The 27,334-nt window shown below is 44.4% G+C and overlaps 1 protein-coding gene across 2 annotated transcripts in view; it reads right to left on the minus strand.

The window, feature by feature from the left end:
* The window catches only part of PTPN14 (protein tyrosine phosphatase non-receptor type 14), a 178,305-nt gene that overhangs the window by 38,694 nt on the left and 112,277 nt on the right, over nucleotides 1-27,334 (minus strand). For both annotated transcript variants that reach the window (XM_004578645.4, XM_058669182.1), the window contains exons 4-10: nucleotides 24,593-24,690; nucleotides 21,319-21,386; nucleotides 8,812-8,882; nucleotides 8,054-8,141; nucleotides 3,324-3,412; nucleotides 1,079-1,166; nucleotides 197-279 (exon numbers count right to left, since the gene is read on the minus strand). In XM_004578645.4, coding sequence (XP_004578702.2) covers nucleotides 197-279; nucleotides 1,079-1,166; nucleotides 3,324-3,412; nucleotides 8,054-8,141; nucleotides 8,812-8,882; nucleotides 21,319-21,386; nucleotides 24,593-24,690 — 585 coding nt within the window. The remainder of the gene's footprint in view (nucleotides 1-196; nucleotides 280-1,078; nucleotides 1,167-3,323; nucleotides 3,413-8,053; nucleotides 8,142-8,811; nucleotides 8,883-21,318; nucleotides 21,387-24,592; nucleotides 24,691-27,334) is intronic.

Consider the following 27,334-nt stretch of genomic DNA (forward strand, 5'->3'; position numbering starts at 1 on the left):
TTTGCGAATTACTCTCTCTCTAGGCTTGCATGCTACATGAGACAGTCCTCATCATTACCGCTCTTTCTCTCCTGCACGGTGGCAGCTTCCTTCTTTAGCGAGGAAAGAGACCGAAATGCAACTCCCAGGGCATGTCAAGCAAGTGAACCCAGACTGACAAGCCAGCTAGCGAGAGGGGGATTACACGTTTACTTACTCAGTGCAGATTTTGTTTTGTTTATAAAACTTGTGCCTTGTACTGAACAACCGGGAAATATACTTGGCATTCTCGATATCATCCTTGGAAAAGACAAGATGGAGAAAAAAATATATAAGTATTGTTTGATGACGTAAACAGTTCCCTGGGATTGATCTGAACACAACCTACCTTCCCTCCATTTCAAACACACAATAGCCTGTGGCACCGGCAAACAAGCCAACCTGCTAAATTTTAGCAGCCACCATGTCCATACAGGCCACCAAAAAAAACCAAAAACAAAAACAAAAAAACCCACAAAAAATGCAGACCTTTATGTCCAAGGTGCTTGGGCTAAACTCATGAACTGACATGCCTTCACTAATTCCAAACTGAGAACTGTAAAAATAACTAACTGGATGGGAGGCAGAGCGCAAACAGAACATCAGACATCACCAGTGTGAAGGCAGTGAGATGCCTGAGCAGTCCTAGCTCTTGATGAGGCACTCAACAGAAGGTCACTCAGCTGACTTCAGATTAAGCTTGGACTATGATGGGAATGAAGATCTGGGTCAGCCAGCAAGAGCAAATGCATGTGCTATAATCCAGGATTACCAGCTGGCAGCTGGTAAGTGGAGAGCTGAGGAATGCGGCAGGCCAGACAAGTGCTCCATCAGAAATACGCAGGGCAAGTGGGGGCGTTGGATCAAAAGTCAGCTTCAAAACACAGCATTTCAAACAAGAAATTTCATCACCACTGTTTTGAGCTCAGTCATGGCAGCACTGGACAGGCACTGGAACACCTCTCCGCAACAATGAAGAGCAAGGGAAAGTCTCAAGGAGCTGCTAACTCCAACAGGCAGCTGCCCCTGCGCCCTTGCCTTGCCTGCCCATGCTGCTTACCGTGTGAAAGAGCACTGTCTCCTCTTTGTTGATGAGTTCCACCAGAATGGTTGACTTGTTATGAGTGATATTCCCAATATCATTCCACCTGGTCAAAAGAAGTATAGTTTTATTTGCCCAAAGACATTCCATGCATGTATGCCTTCACACAGGAAGGCCACTTGCTAAAGTCTCATTTTACCTTTATTCAGAGAAATACTCCTTCTCTCATAGGAGGAGGGTAGAAAAACACAATACACATCTGTTTAAATAGGTCAAAACTGTATGTAAACCAAAGCTAGGTCAAGTATTACCGAGTATTATTTCCTTATGAATCGCTCTAAGGGAAATCTACAAGGAACTCCTATTGTCTTTGTCCTCCCACATTTCCAGACTTGACCAAATAAGTTTCCATGACTCTTGATTTTTAATGATCAAAGAGTCTATTATTAAAGTCATGTTTCCAGAAATCTAGACCAAAATATCCACATGGGCTCTGTTTTGCCAAGTACTCTACAGAGTGACTGTGTCACTTGAGAAAAAAAAAATGAGTAGGTTTGATGTACTCATGCTTTTGTGATCTAAGCACACACATACGCACAAAACCAGATCTTCCCTTTCACTTTTTCCTCATGGATACCTTCCCTAAAGTGAGATACATCAAAGCCAGCAGCAGACAAGGTAAGACAAGCTACTGAGGCCTGTGTTGCCCGAAGCCAACGTCTACCCACCTTGGACTACACTGACCCTTAGCTTGATGTTTCCCTGCCTCTGCTCTATCACACGGCTCAGAAGGCCTAAGGAGATAAAAGATCCTTGGGTTTCCCCTGACTCCCTACCTTCAAATCCAATGCCAAGCTCTGGATACACTCTTACCCCCACCACAGGACGGGTGGCACACTTAACATGGCATTTTAGTAGAGGGATTTAAGGTGAGACAGCCTAGAATTAGTTCCTAAGAAAACTAAGCACAACTTCTGAAGGGCTTCTGCTTATCCAACTTGCAAACTTCCATTTTCTTCTATCTTACCCCAATAGCTGATGGGTAAGACTTGTTTACTTCTCTGTAGACTCAAAAACAAACAAACAAAAAAACACTGAAATATCAATTTCACTTTGGAGACCTGGTGGGACTAGACGCTTCAAGAGTTTTGAATAAACATTAAAACCTGGCTACAACTCTGCCTATATTTACCTCTTCTACTCAATTCATTGACACTGTTACAGGCATAGAGCACATCCAAAAGTCAAAAAGAGTTTGTTTCATAGCTTCGAAGATCTCCCTACCAATTCCAGTTTCAATAGTGGCTTTATTCAAAGAGTAAGAGAAAATCATAAAAAATAATGGCAGGGTGGGGACCTGAGAAAATAAAAGCCAATCAGGAAGCTTTAGGTTGGAAAACCATCTTAAAATCAACTACAGTGACTGCTGATCCAGACAATACCCAGCTGGCCAAGACACACGGTGGGAACGTGGGCTGTGCGCTTTGCCTCTGAGAGCTCTTTGATCACCTGTCCCCGAGCACGCTCTGCTTATCAGATGCACACACAGGAAAGCTGTTCTTCAATGAAAGCACACACACAGTCTTTCAGAATGGACATTACAACGGAATGCATGGGCAGTGGCACAAAGCGCAAGTTCATGGACAGATAACGGTGGAAGGCGTTCTGCCACATCCCTATACTGGATACACTCATGGGGAGTGCAAAAGAGGGTGAAACATCAAAACAATAAAAAACTACCAAAGTCTTCCCAGTTATAGTAAGTTGATGGCCTCTGCGAAACACACTTTTATAAATAACACTCTGTTGTTCATACAAAAGTTAGTTGTGCTCTTCCAGCACACGGTGTGAGGCAGAGAAGCCAGGACAAGAGGAAGCAGCCGGTCTGCACTTAATGATTGGCCCCAGGTAATCCTGTCAAAGGTAACCAGCAGGAAGCTAACTGAGAGTGATTTCAAATGAGGTTCATTCTGTATGCTGAATTCCACTCTTCTGACTCAGTGGAGTTCACAACAGACTTTCTGAAGTCAGGTGGGTAGATAGGCTTCCCCTCCCAGACTGGCCTTCAGGAGAAGTGAAATAAATTTCTCTATAATTGCTGAAAATCCCACAGAGAGCTGATCTTATCTGCGTTAGGAGAAGCTCAGATCTGATCCAGAGCCTGGCTTTTAACCCATCTGGATACTTCCAACTTTGGGTGCAGCTGCCTAGTATCCCTGAATGGCAGAAGAAAACAAGGCAGTAAAATGGCAAACAAGACTACCTGTGTATGACTGCTTGTCTTCCAATTCTGCTTCTCACGAAAATCCCCATAAAGAAAATGCCAAGGTGCATGCTGTTGCCTTGATTGTCCTGTGTAATAACAACAAAAGACACTTATGATAACCCAGATACACTGTGGCGTTATTCAAACAGCCATGATGCGGAATCAACCTAAGTGCCATCAACAGGTGAATGGATAAGGAGAATGTGCCAGAAAGACATAACAGAACACGAAGCCGACTCTCAAAAGTAGGGAATCCTGTCATTTGCAACAAAACAAATGAACTTGGAGGACATCATGTCTAGGGAAATGAGCCAGGCACAGAAATATAAAAGCTGGTGGAAAATGGAAAGAAAAGAAATGTTCATTTTGGCATGAAAGTTTTTTTAATCCATGGGTAATGTTTTCATAATGTACATTGCCAAGAACTTTTTGAAGACCCTTCTTACTGCGAAACCTCACTTAAATGTGGAATTTTTTTAAATGTCAAATTCCTCAAATCAGGGGCTAGGAGGGCCTGGGGGAAAGGCAGGAGATGTCAGTCACAGGATACAACATATCAGAATTTTAAGAGATCTACTGCACATCACTACTGGTACAGTAAAAATCAACATTAGATTCTGGAAAATCATTGAGACTTTAACTGTTATTGTAAAAAACAAAACAAAATCTAAGTCTTTGGGTCATGCATATGTTAATCAGCTCAATCAAGCCATTCCATAATACACACATATTCCCAAATAACATGTTTTACACACTAAATATATAATTCTTATTTGCCAACTAAAAAAGTAATCTGAGCCTGGCACTGGGATGCAATGGGTTAAGTCACTACCTGCAATGCAGGCATTCACTGAATGCTGGTTTGATTACCAGCTATTCCACTTCCTATTCAACTCCCTGATAATGTAGTTGGGAAAGCAGAAGATTGCCCAAGAGCTTGTGCCCCTGCTGTGCTTGTGGGAGACCCAGATGGAGTTCCAGACTCCTGGCTGTGGCCTGACCCAGTCATCGCACTGGGGAGGAAAGCAGCAGATGGCTCACTCTCTTCCTCTCCCTTCACTGTGACTCTGCCTTTCAAATAAACAAAATTTTAAAAATAAATAAATACATGTTTTTTTTTTTTTAGAAAAAGGTTCAACTTCTAATGAACTGGCCCACCAGTGGTCCTGCAACACCTGGCTGCAGCCCATGGTGAATGCCACACCCATTTATGCCCACAATGAGCTGAACTTCAGGCAGCAAATCGGAGCCAGAAGGCAGCCAGCTGTGAGCACGATCCCTCCCCTTTGTGCATCTTAGTAGCCTCTGTAGTAGCCACACTTTCAAGATCTACTGGCCTTTGGGATTTTCCCTTTCATTTCCCTTTCATTTATTTATTTTTGTTGGAAAGGCAGGAGATACAGAGAGAAAGATCTTCCATCCTCTGGCTCACTCCCCAAGTGCAACGGCCAGAGCTGAACCAATCCGAAGCCAGGACTGGGCCAGGAACTTCCTCCAAGTTTCCCATGTGGGTACACAGTCCCAAGGCTTTGGACTATCCCTTAATGCTTTCCCAGGCAACGGGCAGGGAGCTAGATGGGAAATGGAGCAGCCAGGACATGAACTGTCACCAGCACAGGACCCTGGGCATGCAAGGGAGGATTTAGCCACTAGGCTATCACACCAGCCCTGATTTTTTTTTCTTTATCTTAGCTTTGTTTTGACATCATAGTTATATACACACTGACTTGAGTCTTCTTTTTGGCTTATGCAAAAGAAGTGAATAGGAGGCCTGTGAATTTAAGTGTCCATGGTGCTCAGTCATCAGTGTACATGTGCCAGCCCTTAGCTGGGACATGTGCTCCTGTCACACCCTATCTCCTGCATCCACTCCTTCTAGAAAACTACCCCACTCAGATGCTGGCTGTACTGGAAAGGTCTCCTGTACCCCGCATTACATGATTTTGCTTCTTGGTACTTTCTCTTGGTTCTATATTCTTCAGGGTCTAAGTTTTCCATTTCTAATATTGTATTTCGTTATCTTTTAAGTGGTCTTTTCCATAACCACCCTGTTCCTCCCTGGCTGCAAATGACAGTTTAAGTCTCTGAGATTGACCAGACAGGATTTCCCTGCAGTCTCTGCGTCTTCCAGGCTGCTTCATTGTCAGAGTAAGGGCCTCTGAAACTCCTAGTAGGGCATGTGCTCTGAGGGTGAGGCTTGACTGTTCACATTTGCAAGTGGGATGCCAAAGGCTGTTGGGTTCTTTGTGAGCATAAGAGGGATTTGTGGACCTTCCTGGCAGGGATCTGCTGGCCCCTGTGCTGGGACCAACTCTGGTTTTGTGATCTTCCAATCTCCTACCTGGCAGAACCTACCCTGGCGGCTGAGGCTCTGAAAGCTGAGTGGGAGCAAGGCTCAGCAGCTGGCCAACAGACCACCACTCAGGTCACTGTTTTCAGCCAGCGGAGGCCCCCATTCTGGAGCTAAGGACATACACAAGGAGGAACACGTTGAGGAAAGAGGCAGCCCTTACATCCCCCTAGAACACAAGATCTCCTTCAAGGCAAATAAGATAAGAGTTTCATTCTCAACCCACACACCACAGCATACCTTAGGACAGAAGCCTTCCAACAAGGATACAGAAATGCTAAGACAACTTACAGGCAGAAAAAGCAGAAAGAGGGTTAAGACCGAAAACTTGGGAGTGTGGAGAAACAGAACTGTCCAGGTGCTTTTGACAAACTGAGAAGGTAAGGAATGCTGCAGAGGCAGCTAAGTGGGATAAGAAGGCAGGAGGAGAGACACAAAGAGAAGGTAAAAGTCTGCAAACACTTCTCTGAGTACCTTCCCCACAGTGCACGCCAGACTCCAGTGGTAGACAGGAGAAGAGTAGTTCCCCAATGGGGAGGAAACATAGAAGGAATTCCAAGATAAGCACTCCATCTAGGGGGGCACTGCATTGGTCAAAACGTCAGAGCTTTGAGTCCAATTAGATAAGGACAGGGGCGCCAGGCTGTCTTATCAATCCTAGAAGCACAATTCCCCACGGCCATGAATTCTAGTAGTTCAGGACTGGCTCAGGCAGCAGGCACACCTGTATTTGTTAAGGAACGAGCAGTCTTGCATAAAGTGTTCTTCCAACCTTGGAAATCCTCAAGGAACTGTTTTTCACAGGGAAAAAAAAGAAAAAAAAAAAAGCCTCATCTCCTGGAGTGCTTCTTTCTTGGGCTGCATCCTGACCCGCTTTCATAGTACTTGTTCAGTTCAGGACAGGAACCAAGAGATTGCAGTATCTCTCCCCAGTCTTTTTCCTTGGCCACAAGCAGGGAGCTGGATGGGAAGTGAAGCAGCTGGGATATGAACTAGCACTCATACGTGATCCCAGTAGTTGCAAGGTGAGGATTTAGCTACTAGGCCCTCTCTCCCCAGTCCTTTCCAAGCCCTTTTCTGCCTGTTGGCTCCTTGTTTCCCATGTGATCACATTTCCGCCCCCACAGGTCGCCAAGCATCATGTGCTCCGAGGTGGCCTTCTTAGTCATCAACAGTCATGTGGGGAGAAGCGGGGGGGAAACGCAGCAGGGCAGCCCAACTGCTGCCACAGGCAATGAGGCAGCAGCACCTGTCTTCCCACTCAGAGGAACGTGGAGCACCCCCTGGATTCCACTGAAGGGCACAGCAGAAACCGCAGGCATCCAACTGAAACACAATGGATCTCAGTGCTACTTCCCTCACCCCTGCTTCCTACATCTCAGAATCCCTGAAAAATAACCAAAGGCCGCATCTCCTAAGCTCTTCATTTCCAGGGGTTGAGAAGCCAGTTTTGCAGCAATGGAGAAAAGTTTACTTTGACTTTTTAATGACCGAAAATATCATGACTATATATGGGCTGCTGAAAATAAGTGGAATGCAGATGGCTTCCTAAGGCATGACTGTAAGGAAGCTGGATTATAAGCCTACCAAGAGCAATTGCTACAGACGCAAAACACAAAATTAAACAATACCACCTACCCCGCCCCCAAAAGCCATCTAGTTCTTCCTGCAGGCTTTGGCTACCCGGCACGGGCTGATGCACCTGGGCAAAGACTCAGCTGTTGGGGAGGGCAGCATTGCAGGTCACTTATAAAACAATGTGTAGTATATCCGCCTTTCCAATAAAAATAAATAAATCTTAAAAAAAAAAAAACTGTGCACAGAGCCGTGCTGCAGAGACAACAGCCCCTCCCAGATTGCTCAAACCCGCTGGAGGCTTCAGGTTTTGAATAAAACTTTTTTTTTCTTAAGTTGGGGCTAATGCCCACACAGCCCCCAAGAGGTACTGCGCAAGGATGACTACATAACATCACCCGCCCACCCTTCAGAAACAATGATCCCTGAATTCAATGACAGAGACAAAAAGGAGAGGAAGCTTCAGGAAGGAAACTACTGGCAATAGCCTTTGCTAGCACATGTGATACCAGCCCCCCGTCCTGTGGGGAGACCGGATGGAGCCCAGAGGCCTTCAAATGCTCGCTGAGCTGGCATGAGGGATGCACTTACATGACTGCCTACTTCTTGAGACTTTCCGCTGAGGACTGTGAAGAACCTCCAAATCTCTCGGCTCATAAATCTGTTCACTTTACTTGAATTGGGCTCATGTCCCAGTGCAGCAAGGAGCCCATGGCACTGCGCCCCTCTGCTAGCCAGGCTGGTTCTCCAGAGCGTGCCCTGTTCTGAGAAGTGGACAGCAGGATGGGATGTGTCTTGTTACCTTCACAGGGAAGATTTCCTGTCCAAAGCCATCCAGACGTTCCACTTCATTGATGTACATCAGCTCTGCTTCAGCTGGCAGGATTCCACTAAAATCAAAACAGCAGCGGAGGAAGAAGTGGTTAAGGGCAGCCTAGCCAATGGAAGATTCTGCCTCTGTGCTGGCAAATTCCAGAGCTGTGGTTCAGTTTCTGGGGAGAGCAATCATTACCCAATGGTGAGGGTCTGGGATCTTACTAGGTAATTTATTAACCAAGTTCCTGGTTTCTTTTTACTCACCAGGGAATAAGAGGAAGCTAAGGTATTTAATGAACAGCCCCCAGCCTTAATTCAGAACATTAACAACTACTCCAGATATCTCTGTCAATAACATGGTTGATTCAGAAATTATTAGGCTATTCCCCTTTTTTCCCTCCACTGTTTGAAATAAAAGGAAAATGACAAGAAGAATAGGTTAATGGTGGGGATGACACTTTGGTAATCAAGTGCCCAAGGGTGGGTGGGGAGGGAGGTATGTTCTCTACTGGTCCAATGAGCACCAGGAGGTCCTGAGGTCACGGCCCTGGTCCACATCTATGTGGGCTTCCTGGTATGGAAGGAGGGAGGAAGGACAGAAAAAAGGGACAGAGAGGAGAGAAGAAAACAAAAACAGGAACAGGGAAGAGGAGCAAGGCTCTCATGCCCCCTTCTCAGGACCAAGCACACAGCTGTTGCCTGCTGACAGCAGCAGAGCTCCTGCCAGACAGCTGCCTGCCTTACCTGTGGGCTTTGTGCTCCTGCGCCACCTTCTGGGTCAGCTCCTCCAGAACAGCCTCCTCCAGGGCCAAATCCTGCAGGCAACAGAAAGCATGTGAGGTGGGCAGGGAGTCCTCCCAGGCTGTCCTGATCAGTTTCCTTGGCGCAAACTCTCCTCATTCCTACAGATTACGGGCTACCAACTTTTGAGACTGAGTGCTCATTTCTGTTGTTAAACCATGGCTAGCCATTACGCCTGACAATTGTACCATGTGTAGTGCCCAGGAAAGAGCATTTTTTGCTCTGTCTCTCAGAAACAATTTTATCAAAAACCTTTTGCATTTTCAACCCCCGGCTTCTACATCCATCGAGTCCATCAAGCACAGATGAAAAATACCAGGAAAAATAGTCAAGTCTGCACGAAGTATGTATACACTCTTCATAGAACTATGCCCTGTTAGCCAATAACTACTTAACGTTTACACTGAATTAGATGCTACATGTGATTGACAGGTGATGCAAAGTGCGTGGGAGGATACGTGTGGGCCCTATACTACACCATGCCATTCTGAAGGAACTTGATCATTCTCAGACTGTGCTATCATGGAGGTCCTGAACTCAAGGTCACACAAACATTGAGAGATGTCTGTGGACAAACACTGACCTCCGATCCAACAAAGTTTCAAGGTTGAAGCCCTACCCTCCCAAGTATGTACCCCAAAACTGTGAAAAACATCTCATCTTAGGAAATTAAAATACAAAAGAAAAATATATTTTTTTCCTAAACTTGCCTATTTCTTTTTTTTAATTTTATTATTATTATTATCATTTTATGATACAGTTTTATAGGCTCCTGGCATTTCCCTTATCCCCTCCCCAATTCCCTCCACACACACCTAGTTCCTCTATATCATTACTAAAATATAGTTCTTCATACTCAGTCATATGTCCATCATTGCGGGCATGGACAATGGCAGAGTCCAGAATCCTATTGTCAAGATATAGTAAACAGTTTCATTGTAAGTCCATCTTTGTCTGGAAGCAGAATTGCATACTACATTGTATCCTCACATCTGGATGTTAGTCTCCATTTCACAGCTACTGTACATTCCCTTAAATGAAAAGTCATAATACAAAATCAACAACAGAAAGAAAAATAGAAATTTACAATTCCTGAAGTTAAATGATAATGTTGCTAGATATGACAGTCTCCATTACACAGCTACTATATGTCCCCTTAAATGAAAAGCCACAAAACAAAATTAACATGAGAGAAAAAAGAAATTAACAACACCATGAAGTTAAATAACATGTTACTAAATGACTAACGTGCAGCTGAAGAAATGAAAATCAAGAACCTTCTTGAAGAAAATGATGCTACTGTATGAGTCACTGAATGATTTAATCAGAAGAAAGTGTTTTGAAGAGATGAAACTAACAGAAAACAACAAAACCCATGCGATATAGTTTCCGCTCATCTTTGTTGGTGAAGTGTGTCTCCTCCAGACAATAAGTAGATGGGTTTTGTTTTTTAATCCAATCTACTAATCTATGATGTTTGATTGAGCTTAAGCCATTTACATTCAGAGTTTAATATGTATGGGTGGCAATTTGGTCCTGTCATTTTAGGGATGGGTTGTTCATTGGTTTAGTCTTCCGTTGTCATTTTACTGGGATGTTCTTCCCATTTGCCTTTGGGTTTGGTAGGTGCTATTCCTCTTCACTGTCAAGAGAACATCTTGAAGTATCATTTGTAGGGCAGGTTTGGAAGAGGCAAATTCTTTTAACTTTCCTTTACTGTGGAAGAATTTTATTTCTTTTTCAAAGACAAAAGAAAGCTTTGCTGGATATGTTATCCTAGGACGACAGTTTTTTTCTTTCAAAATCTGGAATATGTCACTCCATTCTCTTCTTGCCTGTAGAGTTTCCTGTGAGAGATCTCCTGTGAGTTTAATTGGCATTCCTTTATATGTCAATTGATTTTTTTCTCACATGCACATTTAAGGATCTTTTCCTTATGTTCAATTGAAGAGAGCTTGATGATCATATGTCGTGGTGAAGATCGCTTTTGGTCAACCCTGTTGGGAGTTCTGTGCCCCTCCGGGATCTTGTTTCCCAATTCTTTCTCCAGATTAGGGAAATTTCCTTTATTATTTCATTAAATACATTTGCAAACTCAGCTTCTCTTTCTGCACCTTCTGGGACTCTCATAACTCTTATATTTGGCCTCTTAACAGTATCTTTCAATTCTTGAATACTTTTTTTGGCCTGATCCAGCTCTGCTTCCAACTTTTTGTTTGCTTTCCCCTGATGACAGAAAATATCTTCCAATTCTGAGATTCTTTCTTCTGCTTGCTTCATTCTACTTTGGAGACTCTCCACTGTACTCTTAATTTGCTCTACTGTGTTCCTAATTTCTGATACACCAGCCTTGATTTGCTTTGTTGCTTCCTTAAATTCTTTGAACTCTTGTACGTGCTTCTCATTGTTGATCAGAATCTTTAAAATGAGTCTTATGGATTCTGTGTCCCCCATTTTCTCGATGTCTTCCTCAGTGAACTCTGAGGTTGGCATAGGGTTTTGCTCCTTTGCAGGGGAGTTTTCAGTAATATTCATTGTTCTTTTGTCTCTTCTTTTGCTCTTGGTCATTGTACTTCTGATTAGCAGAGTCTTCTCTTTGGGACAGGTTTCTAAGCTGTGTCACCCACAGGTCTACAATGCGATTTTACTTATTGCAGTTGGTACACAACTCTTTGCTTGCAGCCACTTGTGCCACAACCTCCAGCAAGTTCCAGGTCTGTTCTTATGTCAGATTTCCTTCGTGGTCTCCACAGCCCCAGCTCCTGGCTCACCACTCTCTTCCTCCTGTGATACCATGCTGAGGCTGCACTGTTGACTCTGCAACCTTTCTCCCACTTCCGGTTGGAGCAGGTCCCAGGATTAGAGAAACACCAGGTGTCCTATATAGTTAGGTTGTTGGCGGTGCTGATCTTGTTGGAACCTGTTGGATGTTAGATCTGGGTGCCACACGGACCTATTTTGACCCATACCATGCCACAGTCAGTATTATTTTCCTGTGGGACCAGTGCAATCCATGGAACTCAGTGAGTTCTCGCAAGCTCAGCACATGCGCAGTTCACTGTTGTCCCCTGAAGTCCTAAAGCTATTGCCACAGTGTCAAAATGGCACCTGACGTACCACTACTGGAATTCTTGATCTGCTGGCCATCAGATCTGAGGGCTACCCAGACCTGTCCTGGGTGGAACCTGTGGAATGCCATGTTACTGCAGTTCACTGAGTCAGACATGAGTTCACTCCCAGCTCAGTGTATGCTCAGTCCTTACCCTTGCCTTTGCTTCCTTAATCAAAATGGAGCCCAATTCAGCTCTAAGGGGGCTTCCTGGGCTGTGAAATCCACCCTGTTCTTGCACTGTCTGGGATCTGCTGCTATGTCTCTGCTCCTGGTCAAATCAAATGGACCAGCAAGACGGACGTTTCTTTGTCTGGGTTCACCTCCCAAGCTCCCAGTGAAAGTCTCTTCCCACCTGGTTGCTGGTGTAGCTCCAGCCGCTGGTGGAGTTCAGATCGCCATTAGCTGAATGCTGCTGCAGTATCAGTCACTGCAACACCACACTGTTGTGTCCACTGCTTTCCTGTTTCTGTCAGTCTCCAGGTACCCCTCTGCTGTTGTTCTGTCCTTTCCTATTTCCTGGAATATGTCCTCTCTGCTTCATCCTGATTAAATGTTTCTCTGTCCGTTTAAATGTGTCCTTACCCTATTCCGCCATCTTGATTCTCAAAGAAAAATATTTTTTAACAACTAAAAAATAAGGACCTCACTATTTACTGGAGCTCTAGGTTTTTAGATTTTAATTGTAAAGCTCATGTCTCAGAAGACTGAAGGAATTACTGGTAACCTTTGTTTTCCACCTGTTAACTTACTAAGCTGCTATTTCCTATTCAGCCATCCATTGAAATGACTCAGATCATAATAAGAAATACGCTCAACACTTTCATGTTGTGCAAAAACAAAGATACTGTGGGGCAGACCTGGCACTTCAGTCCAGTGAGTTAAGCCACCACCTGCGGCAATAGCATTCCATATGGGCATTGGTTCCAGCCATGGCTGCTTTCTTTCCAATCCAGTTCTCTGATAATGTACCTGTGAGCAGTGGAAGATGGTTCAAATACCTGGACTCCCACATGGGAGACCTGGATGGAGGTCTGGGCTCCTGGCTTTGGTCTGGACCAGCCCTAGCTATTGTGGCCATTGTTGAATAAACAAGCAGATGGAAGATTCTATCTCTTTTTATGTCACTCAGTCTCAAATAAATTAAAAAAGAAAAAACCCACATACATGGGGCTTAGTAACTCAGCTAGGCAGGTGCATCTCAGTACTGCATAGTACTCATAACCTAATGCTAATTCTGAAAAGCTACCAAAAGCCATCAACACAAGAAAATAAAGCTAAGTGAAGATCAAAAAGAGTTCCATTAATAACCTCTCTGTACTTCCTAGTTTTAGAAACAAAAATGTCCCAGAGTACTCCCTTCCCCTACTGTTGTACTCAACCCCCTGCATCTGTGCCTGGGGCCTCACTGGGCTATGGGCCCCACCAGGGGGGAATGTAAGTGGTCCTGTGTGTATGGATGAAAAACGGGAGCCTGCACGCCTGTACACAGCCGCACACCTGTGGAGCGCCTGTGTACTTAACTTTGTTCTTTTCACTGCTGAAGAAATGACATTTGACAAATTCGGTTACTTTGTAAGATCAAACACAGCCATTCATCCTATCTTCCCTCCCCCACCAAAGGAATGCATTCTTCTCTTTGAAAGCCCCAATGGAAGCAAGCAGAAAGTTTACAGCCTTCCATGGCTCCCCACTGCCAACTCAATTAGGTCAACACCTGGAGCAGGCATTCAGCCCATTCTTCTGGTATGACCCAGCCTTCCCTTCCAGACCAGCTCTCCCAAGGCATCAAGGTCTCAGGCAAACTCCTCTCCCTTAACACCAACTGCATTTATATCCCAGTCAAGCTCAGGCCCACCCTTCCTGGATAATCCAGTCCCTTCACACCACTTTTCTCAGTGGGGTTTTCCTGACCCCCTACCTCGATACCAGCTAGACGAAGCATTCCTGCTCTGGACTTACCTTTCCCACTCTTACAGCCCTTTTCACAGTCTGCCTACTGCCTACTGCCTACAGTTAGTTGTATGCCCTGTCTTATCCCCGCCTCCTCTCTGCTTTTCTGTTGCAGCAATTCATCTTCACAATGCATAACAGCACTAGCAGGGTTTTCACTCAATGACAACTTAGAAAGTGTCAATATACAGTAGGTGATCAATGTTAATTGAACTGAGCTCATTATGCAACATATAATTTCCAGATCCTCAAATGATGTCAAACTGGCTAATAATTATTTCCATCTTTGCCTACGCTCAGTCTGCTTCTATTTTTAAAAATATTTATTTAAAAGGCTGGAAGACAGAGATCTCCCATATGTTGGTTCACTCCTCAAATGCTCTCAACAACCAGGCTATTCCAAAGCAGGAGCCAAGAACTCACCCTAGGTCTCCCACCTAAGTGTAAGAACTCAGCTACTTGAGCCATGACCTGCTGTCTCCCAGGGAGCACACTAACATTAAGCTGGAATGAAGAGCGGAGCTGGGCTTGGAAGCTGGGCACTTGAACATGGGATACAGGCATCCCAAGGAGCATGTAATAACTGTACTCCACACTGGGCCAGCAGTCTACACCGTTAAATGAATATAGTGATAAATGATGAATATGGTATCTGGAAAGTACAGTCATCAACATCCTTGTGTTTGCATCTCATATGGACAGAATACTGCTACCATTAACAACAACATGACAACTGGAGACTCTTCTACAGCAAGATAGGGACTTCACACGAACACTTACCCAAAAGGAGTTGGGCTTACGTTACCCTCATGGTAGTCTAAAAAGATCAAGTAGGTTGCCCAGGGTCATAAAATCAAGCAAGTGGTTCAGAAAGGGGTCTGGCACTGCACTGCTTGGCACCTGGTCTGCGAACCACAGGACACAGTGCCCCCAGAACACAGCACTGGGGGAGGTGGGGAGACAGCTGTGGCAGAAGCTCAGACACACACACACACACACACAATGCCTAGTTCTGCTCCATCATCCTCAGTGTCCCCAGCAAGCTACGGAGGTCAATGGAAGCATTCTAAGTATAAGCTAACAGACACAGACACACCTAGCTACCATGCCCCAAATGGAGACAATGAAAGGAAAGAACAAGATTTTCTAACTAATGTAAATGTAAATAGCCATCCATGGCTGGCAGTTTTCACCCTGAAGATCACCTGTTGAGCTCTATAATGATCAGGGTTAATGTCTGTCCAGTGGTGACACGGATGAACTCTAGGCTTCTGAAGCACCACGTACTTTGAAATGGTAAAGACACAGTCTTGCTCTGAAAGGAGGGTAAGGCTGGAAGGAGTACACCACGCCATGGCACTGTGACTTGTCCATGCCTCCTACCATCTGAAACTCATAACTATCTTTGAAAACTCTGCCTAGCACTCAAACCCTAGTCTTTCAACCAGGCATGTGGCAAGGGCTTCCAATGAGAATGAGGGGAAACAAGCGGGAAAATCATGAACCTCGATTAGCAGCAATTCCATGGGACACTAAAACATACACTCACTAAATCATAATTGCCTCACTTTCAAAAACAAAGCACACTGGAAAATACCCTGACTTCTGAGATGTCAGAGATGCTGGCTCAAGCATATAGACACTGAGTCCTAGGGTAAGTTCTCTGTTAAGCTATATGGTAATGTCTCTGCAGGTTGATTTAAGGGGTAAATTAGTAAGGCATTAAAAACAGCAGGCACAGGAGATAACACTGCTGTTTTCTTATAGAGAATAAGAATCAGAATAATGGATCTATTCATGAAAAGTCAAGGATTTGCATTATTTCCCTAACCTCTAAGAACACAGTGAGTTTGGAACCAATTTAAACTCATCTCATGCCAGGAAAATGCACAATAACTCCAATCCCTTTTTTTCCTTAATCCTAGCCTCTCAAAATGTAAAGCCTTTATTACCACACTTGACTTTCTCCCATACAGCATTTGACTTAAAAAATCTCTTTCAATGCTTTCTAATTTTAATCTCCCTGCTACCACCTAAATAAATTCTGTCTCTTGTCCAAGGTCCGGGGAACAGGTCTCATTGCTCTAATCCAGCAGTTCTCAAAGTGTAGGGGCTGCAAAACCCCAGAGGGAACTCATGGGCCCTAATTTCCCCAGTGCTCAGTTTCCTCAACCAAGTTTTCCCTCTGGTACCACCAAGCTACAGTTACACTGACTAGGCACCTTGATCCCAAACACTTGGGGCATATCACTTCTCTCCTTTGCCCACATTACTTCTTGCTTCTCACCTCTGCCTGACACAATACTGTCACCGTTAAGACACAGCTCACATTTCATTAGTCTCTAAACCTTCCTTAATCCCTCAAGTACAGGTGACCTCTTACCACATAAAACCCTGTGTACGTGATTGCATTTGGCATTGCCTTCTGATTTTGCAAGCTCCCTGTTCCCTCAACCACACTGTACTCACCATTTCTTCTACACTTTTATCCCTTGGGTATTAGTTACTGACATCAGTACTTTGGGTGAAACAGCAGATCCAAAAAAAACAAGCAGCGAATGATTCTAATATCCAGAGTCAGAGCCAGTACTGTTAGGTTGCTCTTCACTTTTCCCTACAATGGCATTTCAGATCTTTGAGGTCTTCCTCATTTAAAATGCTCTCATTTACACTGAAGCCATCAATCAGTCATCCACCATACTCCCCGGGAGTTCAAACTTAGTCTCACTCAGGAATGGGCAGTTTACTTCATCAATTTCTGTGAACACCAAGTATGTCCTACACGGTAATAGACAAGATGGGGAAGTTCCCCATGAGCATTCTGCCTGACAATAAAAGCAAAAATAAGGAAGAGGGTGCGATTTCAGGTGCTGAAGCAGCCCTGAAGTGTGTGCACGTGCGTGCGCATGTACACAAACACACGCACACAGTGATTCAACAGGAAGTGGTTAAGGGTGAATGAGAGACAGGTAGCCATGAAAAAGAAGTCTGCATACATATCAAACTGACCTTAAACAAAGGAGCAGAGCATTCTAGGCAAAGGACACCCAGGGTAAGGCTCTGGGGTAAGAAGCAGCTCCGAAAGAAGGCAGCAAAGCTGGAGGGGTGCTGAGTAAAAGCAGAGGGGCCATGGCAGCAAAGGGCCTTCTGCATCTTGACAGTACTGCAATAATTCAATACATGCAGCTCTACAGGGTGAATAAGTCAGGCCAATTAACACAACTATCATTTCACTGTGTGTTTGTGTGTTGGGGGGGGTGAGGACATCTATGAGCAACTCTGAAATATATATTAGTAACTGTAGTCACCTTGCCAGGAAAGAAATCACCAGAACTTAGTCCTGCTGTGTACCTGAAGCTGCCCCTTGGACGTACATCGCAGCCCCTCCACCATCCCGTCTCCTGGTAACGGAGACAATAATTCTCAGAGTTGCACTCTTCTGGAGAGATTCCACATATACATGAGATCATTGTGGTATTTGACTTCTGTGCCTGACTTATTTTACTAAGTGTAATATCAGCCACATTCACTCACATTGTTACAAATGACAAAACTGCATTCTCTTTTACACACCACTTTTTCTTTCTTAATCAGTTCATCAGTTGACGGCCATGTCCTGGCTACTCTGAATACTGCTGCGATGAACACAGGGGTACAAACATCGTTTTGACATACTGAGCTCAATTCCTTTGGATTTATACCCAGAAACGGAGTTGACAAATCAAATGATAATTCTTTTTATTTTTTTGAGAACTGGCAGACTGTTTCCATGGTGGCTGTGCTAACTTATATCCCACCAAACATGCGCAAGGGTTCACTTTGCCTCATACCCTTTTACAAAATATTTATTTATTTAACTTGAAAGAGCTATCAAGAAAGAGGAAGAGTGAGAGAGGAAGCCAGAGGAAAGGAGGGAGTGAGAGAAGGGGAGATAAAGACAGGAAACTTCCATCCACTGGTTCACTCTCCAAGTGGCTGCAGTGGCTGAAGCTGAGCAGAGCTAAAGTCAGGAGCCAGGAGCTTATTTTCGGTCTCCTTTCTGGGCACAGGGGCCCAAGGACTCGAGCCAATTTTGCTGCTTTCCAAGCCATAAGCAGGGAGCTGGATCAAGATGTAGAGTAGCCAGGACTCAAACAGGTGCCCAAATGGAATGGCAGTACCGCAGGCAGAGGATTAGTATGGTATGGCATCATACCATCCCTGCTCCCCCCTCTCAACACTTACTACCCACTGTTCTGACACCAGGCTGCCTTTTTTGAAAAAAGATTTATGTTTTTATTGGAAAATCAGATATACAGAGGAGGAGGAGGAGAGAGAGGAAGATCTTCCATCTGTTGATTCATTTCCCAAGTGGCCACAACAGCTGGAGCTGAGTCGATTTTAAGCGAGGAGCCAGGAGCCAGGAGCCTCTTCCAGTCTCCCACACAGGTGCAGAATCCCAAGGCTTTGGGCCATCCTCAACTGCTTTCCCAGGCCACAAGCAGGGAGCTGGATGGGAAGTGGGGCAACCGGGATTAGAACTGGCACCCATATGGGATCCTGGCACATGCAAGTGGATTTTAGCCACTAGGCTACCACATCAGGCCCAACATCGGCCTTTTTAACAGGTATGAGGTGATACCGCATCACAGTTTTGTCATTCCCTGATAATTACTGATGTTGAGCATTTTTAAGTCTATCTGTTGGCTTTTTGTCTATCTATTTTTTTGGAGGGGGGATATGTCTTTTTATAGGAAACATCTGGTCAGGTTCTTTGTGCATTTTAAAACAGGTTTGTTTTTCTGATATTGAGCAGTCCGAGTTCTTTATATATTTTGGATCCGAGACTTGTGTCTGATGTGTAATACACTGTGACAGAGTATCCCAATCACATGCTTGATTGCTCCCTTTGATGTTCAGAAGCTTTTCAGTTTGACGCAATTCTATTTTTACTATCTGTGCCTCGGAAGCCATTTATTAAAAAAAAATCATCACACAAATCAACGTAGCTTTCTTTTTCTATTTTCTTCCTCATCTCTTTTCTTAGAAGAAACACCTTCATTACATGAGGGAGGACTGACTTGCCTTTCCAGGCCTTCATCTTCCTCGGCTGTAACTCCAGCTTCTTGAACTCTGGCACACAGCCGTGTGTTTGGCTGCTCTGGCCTGGCTCTGATGCCACGCATGTAAGAAGCTTGCCCTGCTAGAACTGCTCTTCCAGAAGACTGCCACTGGCTTTGGCATTCGTTGTCCTTTCATCTTATTTCTTCTTAGCTTTCTCTGACCACTGTTTTTCTTTTAAATGCCTTCCATCTTGGGAAATCAGCTGGGTCCTCTTCTAGTGGCACAGGTTCAATGCAAAACAGGATTTGCACAACAAGCCGTCAACGGGGTCTTGGTGGGGACAAGCTTGTCGCTGGAAGCACAATAGACCCTTGCTTTGTGTGTACAGCACTCGGAGCTCCAGAGAAGTTCTGTGCATCCAGCATCGGAGCACGGTACCTCTTGCTGCCTCCTCTCTCACTCCCACAGTACATCACAGCAGGGGCCGAGCTTCATGTCAACAACCTTACGGTAGGCCTTCCTTTTGGCCCCAGTCTTCTGGCACCTGTGCCAGTTGTCCCCAAGTTGTCCGTCCCTTTGCACTGCCTGGAAAGATGCCCATGTTTTCTTCTAACAGTTTTACAGTTTCAGATCTTAAAATCTCTTATCTATGCAGAGTTGATTCTAAAGATGTGCATATATTTTCTTGGAAAGTCAGATTTACTGTGAGAAGGAGAAACAGAGAAAAAAGATCTTCCATTTGCTGGTTCACTCCTCCAGTGCTCGCAACAATCGCTGGAGCTGAGCCAATCCGAAGCCAGGAATCAGGAGCTTCCTCAGGGACTCCCACACAGGTGCAGGGTCCCAAGGCTTTGGGCTGTCCTCGACTGCATTCCTAGGCCTCAGGCAGGGAGCTGGATGAGAACTGGAGCTGCTGGGACACAAACCAGCTTCCACTCGGGATCCCAATGTATGCAAGGCGAGGATTTAAGTCATTAGGCTACCATGCCGGGCCCAAGTTGATTCATTTTTTTTTTAAGATTGATTTATTTTTATTCGAAAGTGCAGAAAGGAGGAGAGACAAAAAGGAAGATCTTCCGTCCATTGATTCACTCTCCAAGTGACTGCAACAGCTGGAGCTGAACTGATCCGATGCCAGGAGCCCAGTCTACTCCAGGTCTCCTACATGAGTGCAGGGTCCCAATGTTTTGGGCCGTCCTCCACTGCTATGGGACCCTGGCACATTCAAGGTGAGGAGTTCAGCTGCTAGGCTACCACGCTGGGCCCCCAAGTTGGATTCTTATATAATGGATAAGGGAAGGATCCAAGTACATCCCTCGACATATAAGTAGTCAGCTTCCTCAGCATCACTTATTAAAAAGACTATCTTTTCCCCATTTTATATTCTTGTTCTTTTAGTCAAAAACCACTGAGCATAGATGGGTAGTGTTTATTTCGGGATTCTATAACCTAATTCCATTGGCCAATGCGTGTGCTCAGAGGATTCTACCACACTCTGTTGGTTAATACAGCTTCGTCATCCTGTTGGATATTTCCAGCTTTGTGATTTCTGTGCAAGATTATTTTGGCTATTTGGAATTTTGAAGCACACCCAAATGTCAGGATTGCTGTTTTTGATTTCTGCGTTGATAGGGAATGCATTGAATCTTAGTATGGAAATGTTGCATACTGAACTTGCCCTGAAAACAGAGTTTCTTTCCATTTGTATCATCTGTAATTGCCTTCATCAGCCATTTATTTTTTTTTCAGGAAAAAAAGTCTTTTACTTCTTTGGTTAAATTCAATGCTAAGTACGTTGGGGCTTGACTCTGTGTGTGTGTGTGTGTGTGTGTGTGTGTGTGTTTCCCTTTTGACTGCTTTTGTGAAATGGATTTTTATTTTTATTTATTATTTCTTCTGTTGCCTATTCTCTGCACTTCCATACAGCAATGTCCCAGATGCCGTAGCCAAAGTAATTATTAAGAAACAGAAATAAATGGAATTCAAACAGAAAAGGAAGAAGTGAAGTTGTCCCTATTGGCTGACAGCATACTCTTACATCTAGAACACCCCAAAGATCTCACAGAAACAGTGTTAGAACTGGTAAGCTACATGAAGCTGCAAGTTACAAAATGAACATGGAGAAATCAATGAGGTCTTCTACACTAACCAGAAACCATCTAAAAGGGAGACAGGAAAGCACCATGAGGCAGGAGATGGCATTTTCACTTTCTCAGTCTGTTTTTGAAAACTTGCATAAATTTCCTTCTCCGGGAATATGTATATTTAAGTCCTCTGAGATGTACAGAAGAAAAAAAAAATCAAACATCATGACGGAAAATTAACCAAAAGCCAAACACACTTACCATAGGAAACAGCACATATTCTCTGAGGAAATCTTGAGAATCAAATTGATTAAAGTCTCCAAAATCCGCTAAGAAAAAAAGAAGGGTTTACAAAATTTAAAACGGAGTAAGATAAACACATCATCACAGTAATTTTCCCGACTTCGCTCTATTATTGCACTATTATTAAACAATAATGCCAGATGTGTTTGATAGTTATCAGTTTCACCTAGCAATACTATAAATGCCAGCATGTGAGCAACACTACATAATTTTCAAATAGGGAAATTTGAAAGTGATTCCTATAGGCTACTTTAAAAAATTAAAACAAACATTTGTTAATAATTCAGGTTTTAAGAATATCCACCAAGGGGACTTTTAAAGCGGAGATTAATCTGGAGAACTAAAGATGCCAAACACATCTGCACTTTTTGCAAAGTATGCAGCTGGAATTCCCCCCTGTAAACCACCCCTGGCGAGCAAACTCGTACACCTCTTGAACAACCACGCACGCTCCAAGATGCCAAGAAATGCTGTGCTCTCCACTCTCATCTCGCAATACTATGGCTGAGCAAAAAGCAGATGAATACAGAAAGCACACAATACGCATGTAAATGCGTGCCTTTTTATCTTGCATGCTCTCACACACATGTGAAGCTTTAACGTCGTAAGGAAAACTTTACATCTGACAGAAATGGACTCTTCTACCTTTAAGATAGTTATTAATATAGAATGAAAGGAAAACACAGAGACAAGGTCCTTGTGAGGAAGCTGCCGAGACAGCAACTGTCTCAGTACAGTACAAATCTACTCACCAGCCAGCTGGCACACTGGAGCACTGCACAAGTCACTCTCCCAGCTTTTTTTTTTTTAATGATTTTTATTTTTTATTGAAAAGTCAGATATACAGAGAGGAGGAAAGACAGAGAGGAAGACCTTCCATCTGTTGATTCACTTCCCAAGCAGCTGCAACAGCCAGAGCTGTGCCAATCTAAAGCCAGGAGCCTGGAGATCCCCCAAGCAGGTGCAGGGTCCCAAGGCTTTGGGCCGTCTTCAACTGCTTTCCCAGACCACAAGCAGAGAGCTGGATGGGACGTGGGGACACCGGGACATGAACTGGTGTCCATATGGGATCCTGACACATGTAAGGAGAGGACTCTAGCCACTAGGCTACCATGCCGGGCCCTTCCAGATTATTTTTAATGATTTGTTACCACATTCCATTCCAGCTTACATTTCTGATAACGTTCCCATCCTAATAAACCAATAAATCAGGAATATAATTTTAAAAGAATGACTATATAATGTAATTGTATGTATTACACTGTTACTGTTTACATACTATATCTGTGTTACATGTCTCCTACAATATTTTAAACACGATATAGCTGGAGGAGGTTTCACCACACTAGACCCTAGCTTCCAAGACCCGACAGAAACAGAAATCCACAATCAGTCTGACAGTTTCCCTCAGGGATCCTCCAACATTAAGAACACCTGTGTTACAGCTCAGGTGAAGGGACAGTAAATGAAACAAACAGCAGAGAGATTTTTCAGAGAAGGATCCAATCTGCACGGGAAGAACCTACTGGGGTCTCGTGCCTCCTCCACTAACGGTTCCTCCTACTGTCTCAATGGTCCACCATTGGCTTTTCTACGTGAGCCATTCCCGGCTTCCTCCCCTCCTAGTCATTCCAGAAAGATGCAAGGTGACATAATGCGCACATTTCTATCCACAGTGACAACAGAAGCCAACTGTACAGGAATGACACAGTTGCCCATACCCACTAAACAGACCAGGAGCAAAGGGGGTCAAAGACAGGCTCTTCAGACATCTAGATCTCCAAGTTACGACTTCAGTTCAAAGCCTCAATCCGCAGCTTCTAAGACAACAGTGCATGTGGTAGAAACTCAACTGCTTACACACGAACATCGGTGTTTTTAAAAAAATGACATAAAGCAAGATAGGTTTCTTTAAAAAAAAAAAGAATTATACCTTTCTTTTCTTATTTTCAATATATAACTAAAGGCAGTTAAACAACACTCCATAAACAGTAAAGTATAAACATATAAAAAGTACGTGTGTGTGTGTGTGTGTGTGCACATTATATAAGCACCCAGATATCTGAGGCTGCAGTTCTGGTACAGTACGTTAAGCCACAGCCTACAACACTGGCGTCCCATGTAAGAAACAGTTCAAATCTCAGCTGTTTCCTTCTCACGCAGCTTCCTGCTAATGTGCCTGGGAAAGCAGCGGAAAGTGGTATTTTCTTGCCACTCACGTGGGAGACTGGATGGAATTCCAGGCTTCAGGTTTTGGCTTAGACCATTCCCAGCCAGTGGGGCCAATGGAGAAGTGACACAGCAAAAAAGCGCTCTGTCTTTCTGCCTTCCAAATACATAAGTAGCTCATATAAACAAGAGAAGAAACAGAAGTCAGCAGACATCTCAGTTTAGAGGTGGTAAAAAGCTGTTGTCTGATAAATCTAAATAGGACAGGCTGAAAGGCACACTTACTCCAATACAAATCTGTTATTCACATCACCAATGTGGGTTCTGAATTTATCCTCCTAACTGCATTACAATGAATTATAGTACAATGTTTAAAGCTCTCACACTTGGGGCAGGCAGCATCACAGCAGTGTGAGGTGCTGTTTGGGAAATTAGCATCCCATTTCAGAGTTCCTGGTCTCAGTTCAGGCCCTTTGGATCCAGCTTCCTGCTAATGTGCACGGGGGGGCAATGGGTGATGATGGCAGCACAAATACTTGGGGGGGGAGCCTGTTCCAGATGCTCATGTGGAAGCAGTTCCAGGTTTTGGCTTCAGTTTGGCCAATCTGTTGCTGTGAACATCTGGGGAGTAAACTGGCAGATGGATTTTCTTTTCCTCTCTCTCTCCTCTTTCACTCTGCCTTGCAAATGCATAATCAAAAACAAAACAAAAAGGCCCTCAAACGTGACACTATTACGACAGCCACACAATCACAGCCTCACACCACAGCATCTGACCACACTGCGCAGCACAGCAGTTCTTAGAAAATGTCCTGCAAATCCTGAAATGTAGCTCTAGGAAAACAGCTCCTATGTCCTCAAATAAAACTGTAGTTAAAAAGTCACGAGCAGCTTACAGTTTAAAGAAATGTCCCACCCTGCCACCACAGATCGCTAATCTTGCCTTTTTGCTGAGAGATACCTTACAACGAAAAGGGAGCATTGCTTTTCTCTCTGAGAGGTCACCAACATGACCATCACACAAAGAACACAACCTCACACGCCAGCCCTTAATGCACCTTACCTTGGACGGCTAAGCCGGCCAGCCGGATCACCTGTTCCAGCGAACACCTCAGCCGCCCTTCAAGCACATCCTTCTTAACTTGTAGGTAATACTGATATCTGTGGGAATAGAGGAATAAGCTAATTTATAAGCACATACTTAGAAGTTGGTTAAATAAGGAACTAAAAAGAGTTTATTTTTGTTGTGGGATAAAAAAAAGTTGAGTCCTATGCATACGAGGGCGACTTTATAAAATTAATGGCAAGCATGTACTAGGAAAAAATAAAACAATAACATATGTATTAAAATATGCAGTAAAATAAACCTCAATTCTATTTTCTATGAATGTTTTGAAGTACCCTCATATCCTGACACAGACGTTCATGTACACAGCAGGACAGGCAGGTGATGCTAATGAGGTCACCTCTATGACATGGAGTGACCTCTGCTTATCTCCATCTGATATGGCAGGCACTGCATCCCACTCACTGAGTTGGACAGCAGGACCAACAGTGCACTTACATGTGGACCAGCAGGATGAATCGCTAATAAAAGGTCAGATCTCTATAACACAGCATCAAGAATGAAAACGCTCATCCTCCCCCACAACGCAACTGCCAAAGCTACACACCACACATCCATCAACAAATTCTAGAGATACAACCTCCCACAAACTGAAAACCTAGATAGCAAAAATGCAAACAGGCTAAGCCATTAGAAAATCCAGAGCTTTACCTTACGTATCTGTAACCCATGAACTCAAAACCAAATGCAACTCTGCAGTCTGAAGTGAGATTGCAATCAGCAAGAGCAGATGGACGAATGTATCCACACACAGCCTCAAGCCACAGCCCGGCCACTGCCCCTGGAGCCACCTCAAACTGAAACTCCTCACTGCAGATTTCACACCTGAGCATTCTGCTTTCCCTGTCCATAATCTGAAGGCACTCCTGCTAGGGTCCCCTTTGTGAGCATTAATTGCTAATAACCCTTCCACTCCAGGTAAACCGTAATTCTCCACTTTAATGTAACTTCAGGGGACTCCAGCAACCCAAAGCCCAGCCTTCCTTCTGAGCGGTGATCAGAGCTAAGCTATTCTGGGCTGGCTCTGCTCTGGTATCACAAGACTCAGCACCCACTGTGAAAAGGAACCAGGCTCTCTGTACTCATCTTCTCTCCTCATGGGTCTCATTAGCAGGATGAAGACAACCATGTCAGCCTTAGGTGGGAAAACCATGGGTTCAAATCAGAAAAGCAAACACTGGGAGTTGTTTAAAAACTTAGAATAGAGGAGAAAGGATCTGGCATGGTGGCATAAAAGGCTAATCCTCCACCTGCCAGCAATGGCACACCATGTGGGTGCTGGATCGTGTCCTAGCTGCTCCACTTTTGACCTAATTCCTTGTTTATGGCTTTGGAAAACACAGAAGATGGCCCACCTGGAAGACCTGGAAGAAGCCCTGGCTCCCAGCTTTGGACCAGCCTGGGTAGTGAAAAAGTGGATGAAAGATCTCTCTGAGTAACTCTGAACTTCCAAGTAAAATAAATAAATCTTTGGAATAGGGAGAGAGCCTTTTTTTTTTTTCTTTAATTTTTTTGTTTGTCTCATTTATTTGAAAAAGTTCCCATTGGCTTTCCAAGAAATTCCCCAAAAGACACAAGCAAGCCTTTGTGTCCACTCACACAAGGTGGGGCTCTGAGGACACTGCTGTCTTCGCAGTCATGACAGCCTCCTAACCCATAGTTCCTCTAAGCAGCCAAGTCCCAAGAAACAGGAACAAAGGCGCAAATAGGAACTCACAGCTGGAAGACTAATGGGGAGGTGGCAGCACTGCTTCTGACTGGGTACAAGCTCCTAGGACATTAGGTAGGTGCATTCTTTTTTTTTTTAATGAAATTTTTTTTGAAAGATTTATTTATTTTATTACAAAGTCAGATATACAGAGAGGAGGAGCGACAGAGGGGAAGATCTTCTGTCCGATGATTCACTCCCCAACTGAGCCGCAGTGGGCCGGTGCTGCGCCAATCCGAAGCTGGGAAACCAGGAACCTCTTCCGGGTCTCCCACGCGGGTGCAGTGTCCCAATGCATTGGGCCATCCTCGACTGCTTTCCCAGGCCACAAGCAGGGAGCTGGATGGGAAGTGGGGCTGCCGGGACCAGAAACAGCGCCCACATGGGATCCCGGTGCTTTCAAGGCGAGGACTTTAGCCGCTAGGCCATGCCGCCGGGCCCGGTAGGTGCATTCTTTAACACTGGGTAAAATTAAGGAAATTATAAGCTCTTCGTGCGGGGGGTGTGTGTGTGTGTGCTTTAGGGAGTCTGCAGCAAAAAAAACATGACAAGAAAATCAAATATTGAAACAGCCAAGAGTAACAGATTCTCACAGTAAATACGCCACATGACTATCTTCCAGCTTTCCTTGCCTTTCCTTCCTTATTTTCTACCTGTGGGTTCTGAGCTGGGCTCTATTTTCAGACATCACACATAACGTCAGTTAACACTGAAGAAGGAGGGTGCCTTGAATTCTCATGAACCAAGCACCCACTGCTGCTTGCTTGTTTCTCATCTCAAAGGATAGAGAACAGAACTGCCAACAGGTAGCATCAAGGATCTTATTAGGTTGCAGTTTTTCATCGAGCACAGCAGGAAAAAATGCTTTACTTAGGCATCAAGAAATGTACACCCTGGCGTGGGCATCTGGCACAGCAGCAGCTAAGGCAACAGCCCGGAGTTGCCCGTCCTGCACCAGTGCCTGGATTTGA

This window comes from Ochotona princeps, chromosome 10, assembly GCF_030435755.1.
Source record: "Ochotona princeps isolate mOchPri1 chromosome 10, mOchPri1.hap1, whole genome shotgun sequence".
Classification (NCBI taxonomy): Eukaryota; Metazoa; Chordata; class Mammalia; order Lagomorpha; family Ochotonidae; genus Ochotona; species Ochotona princeps.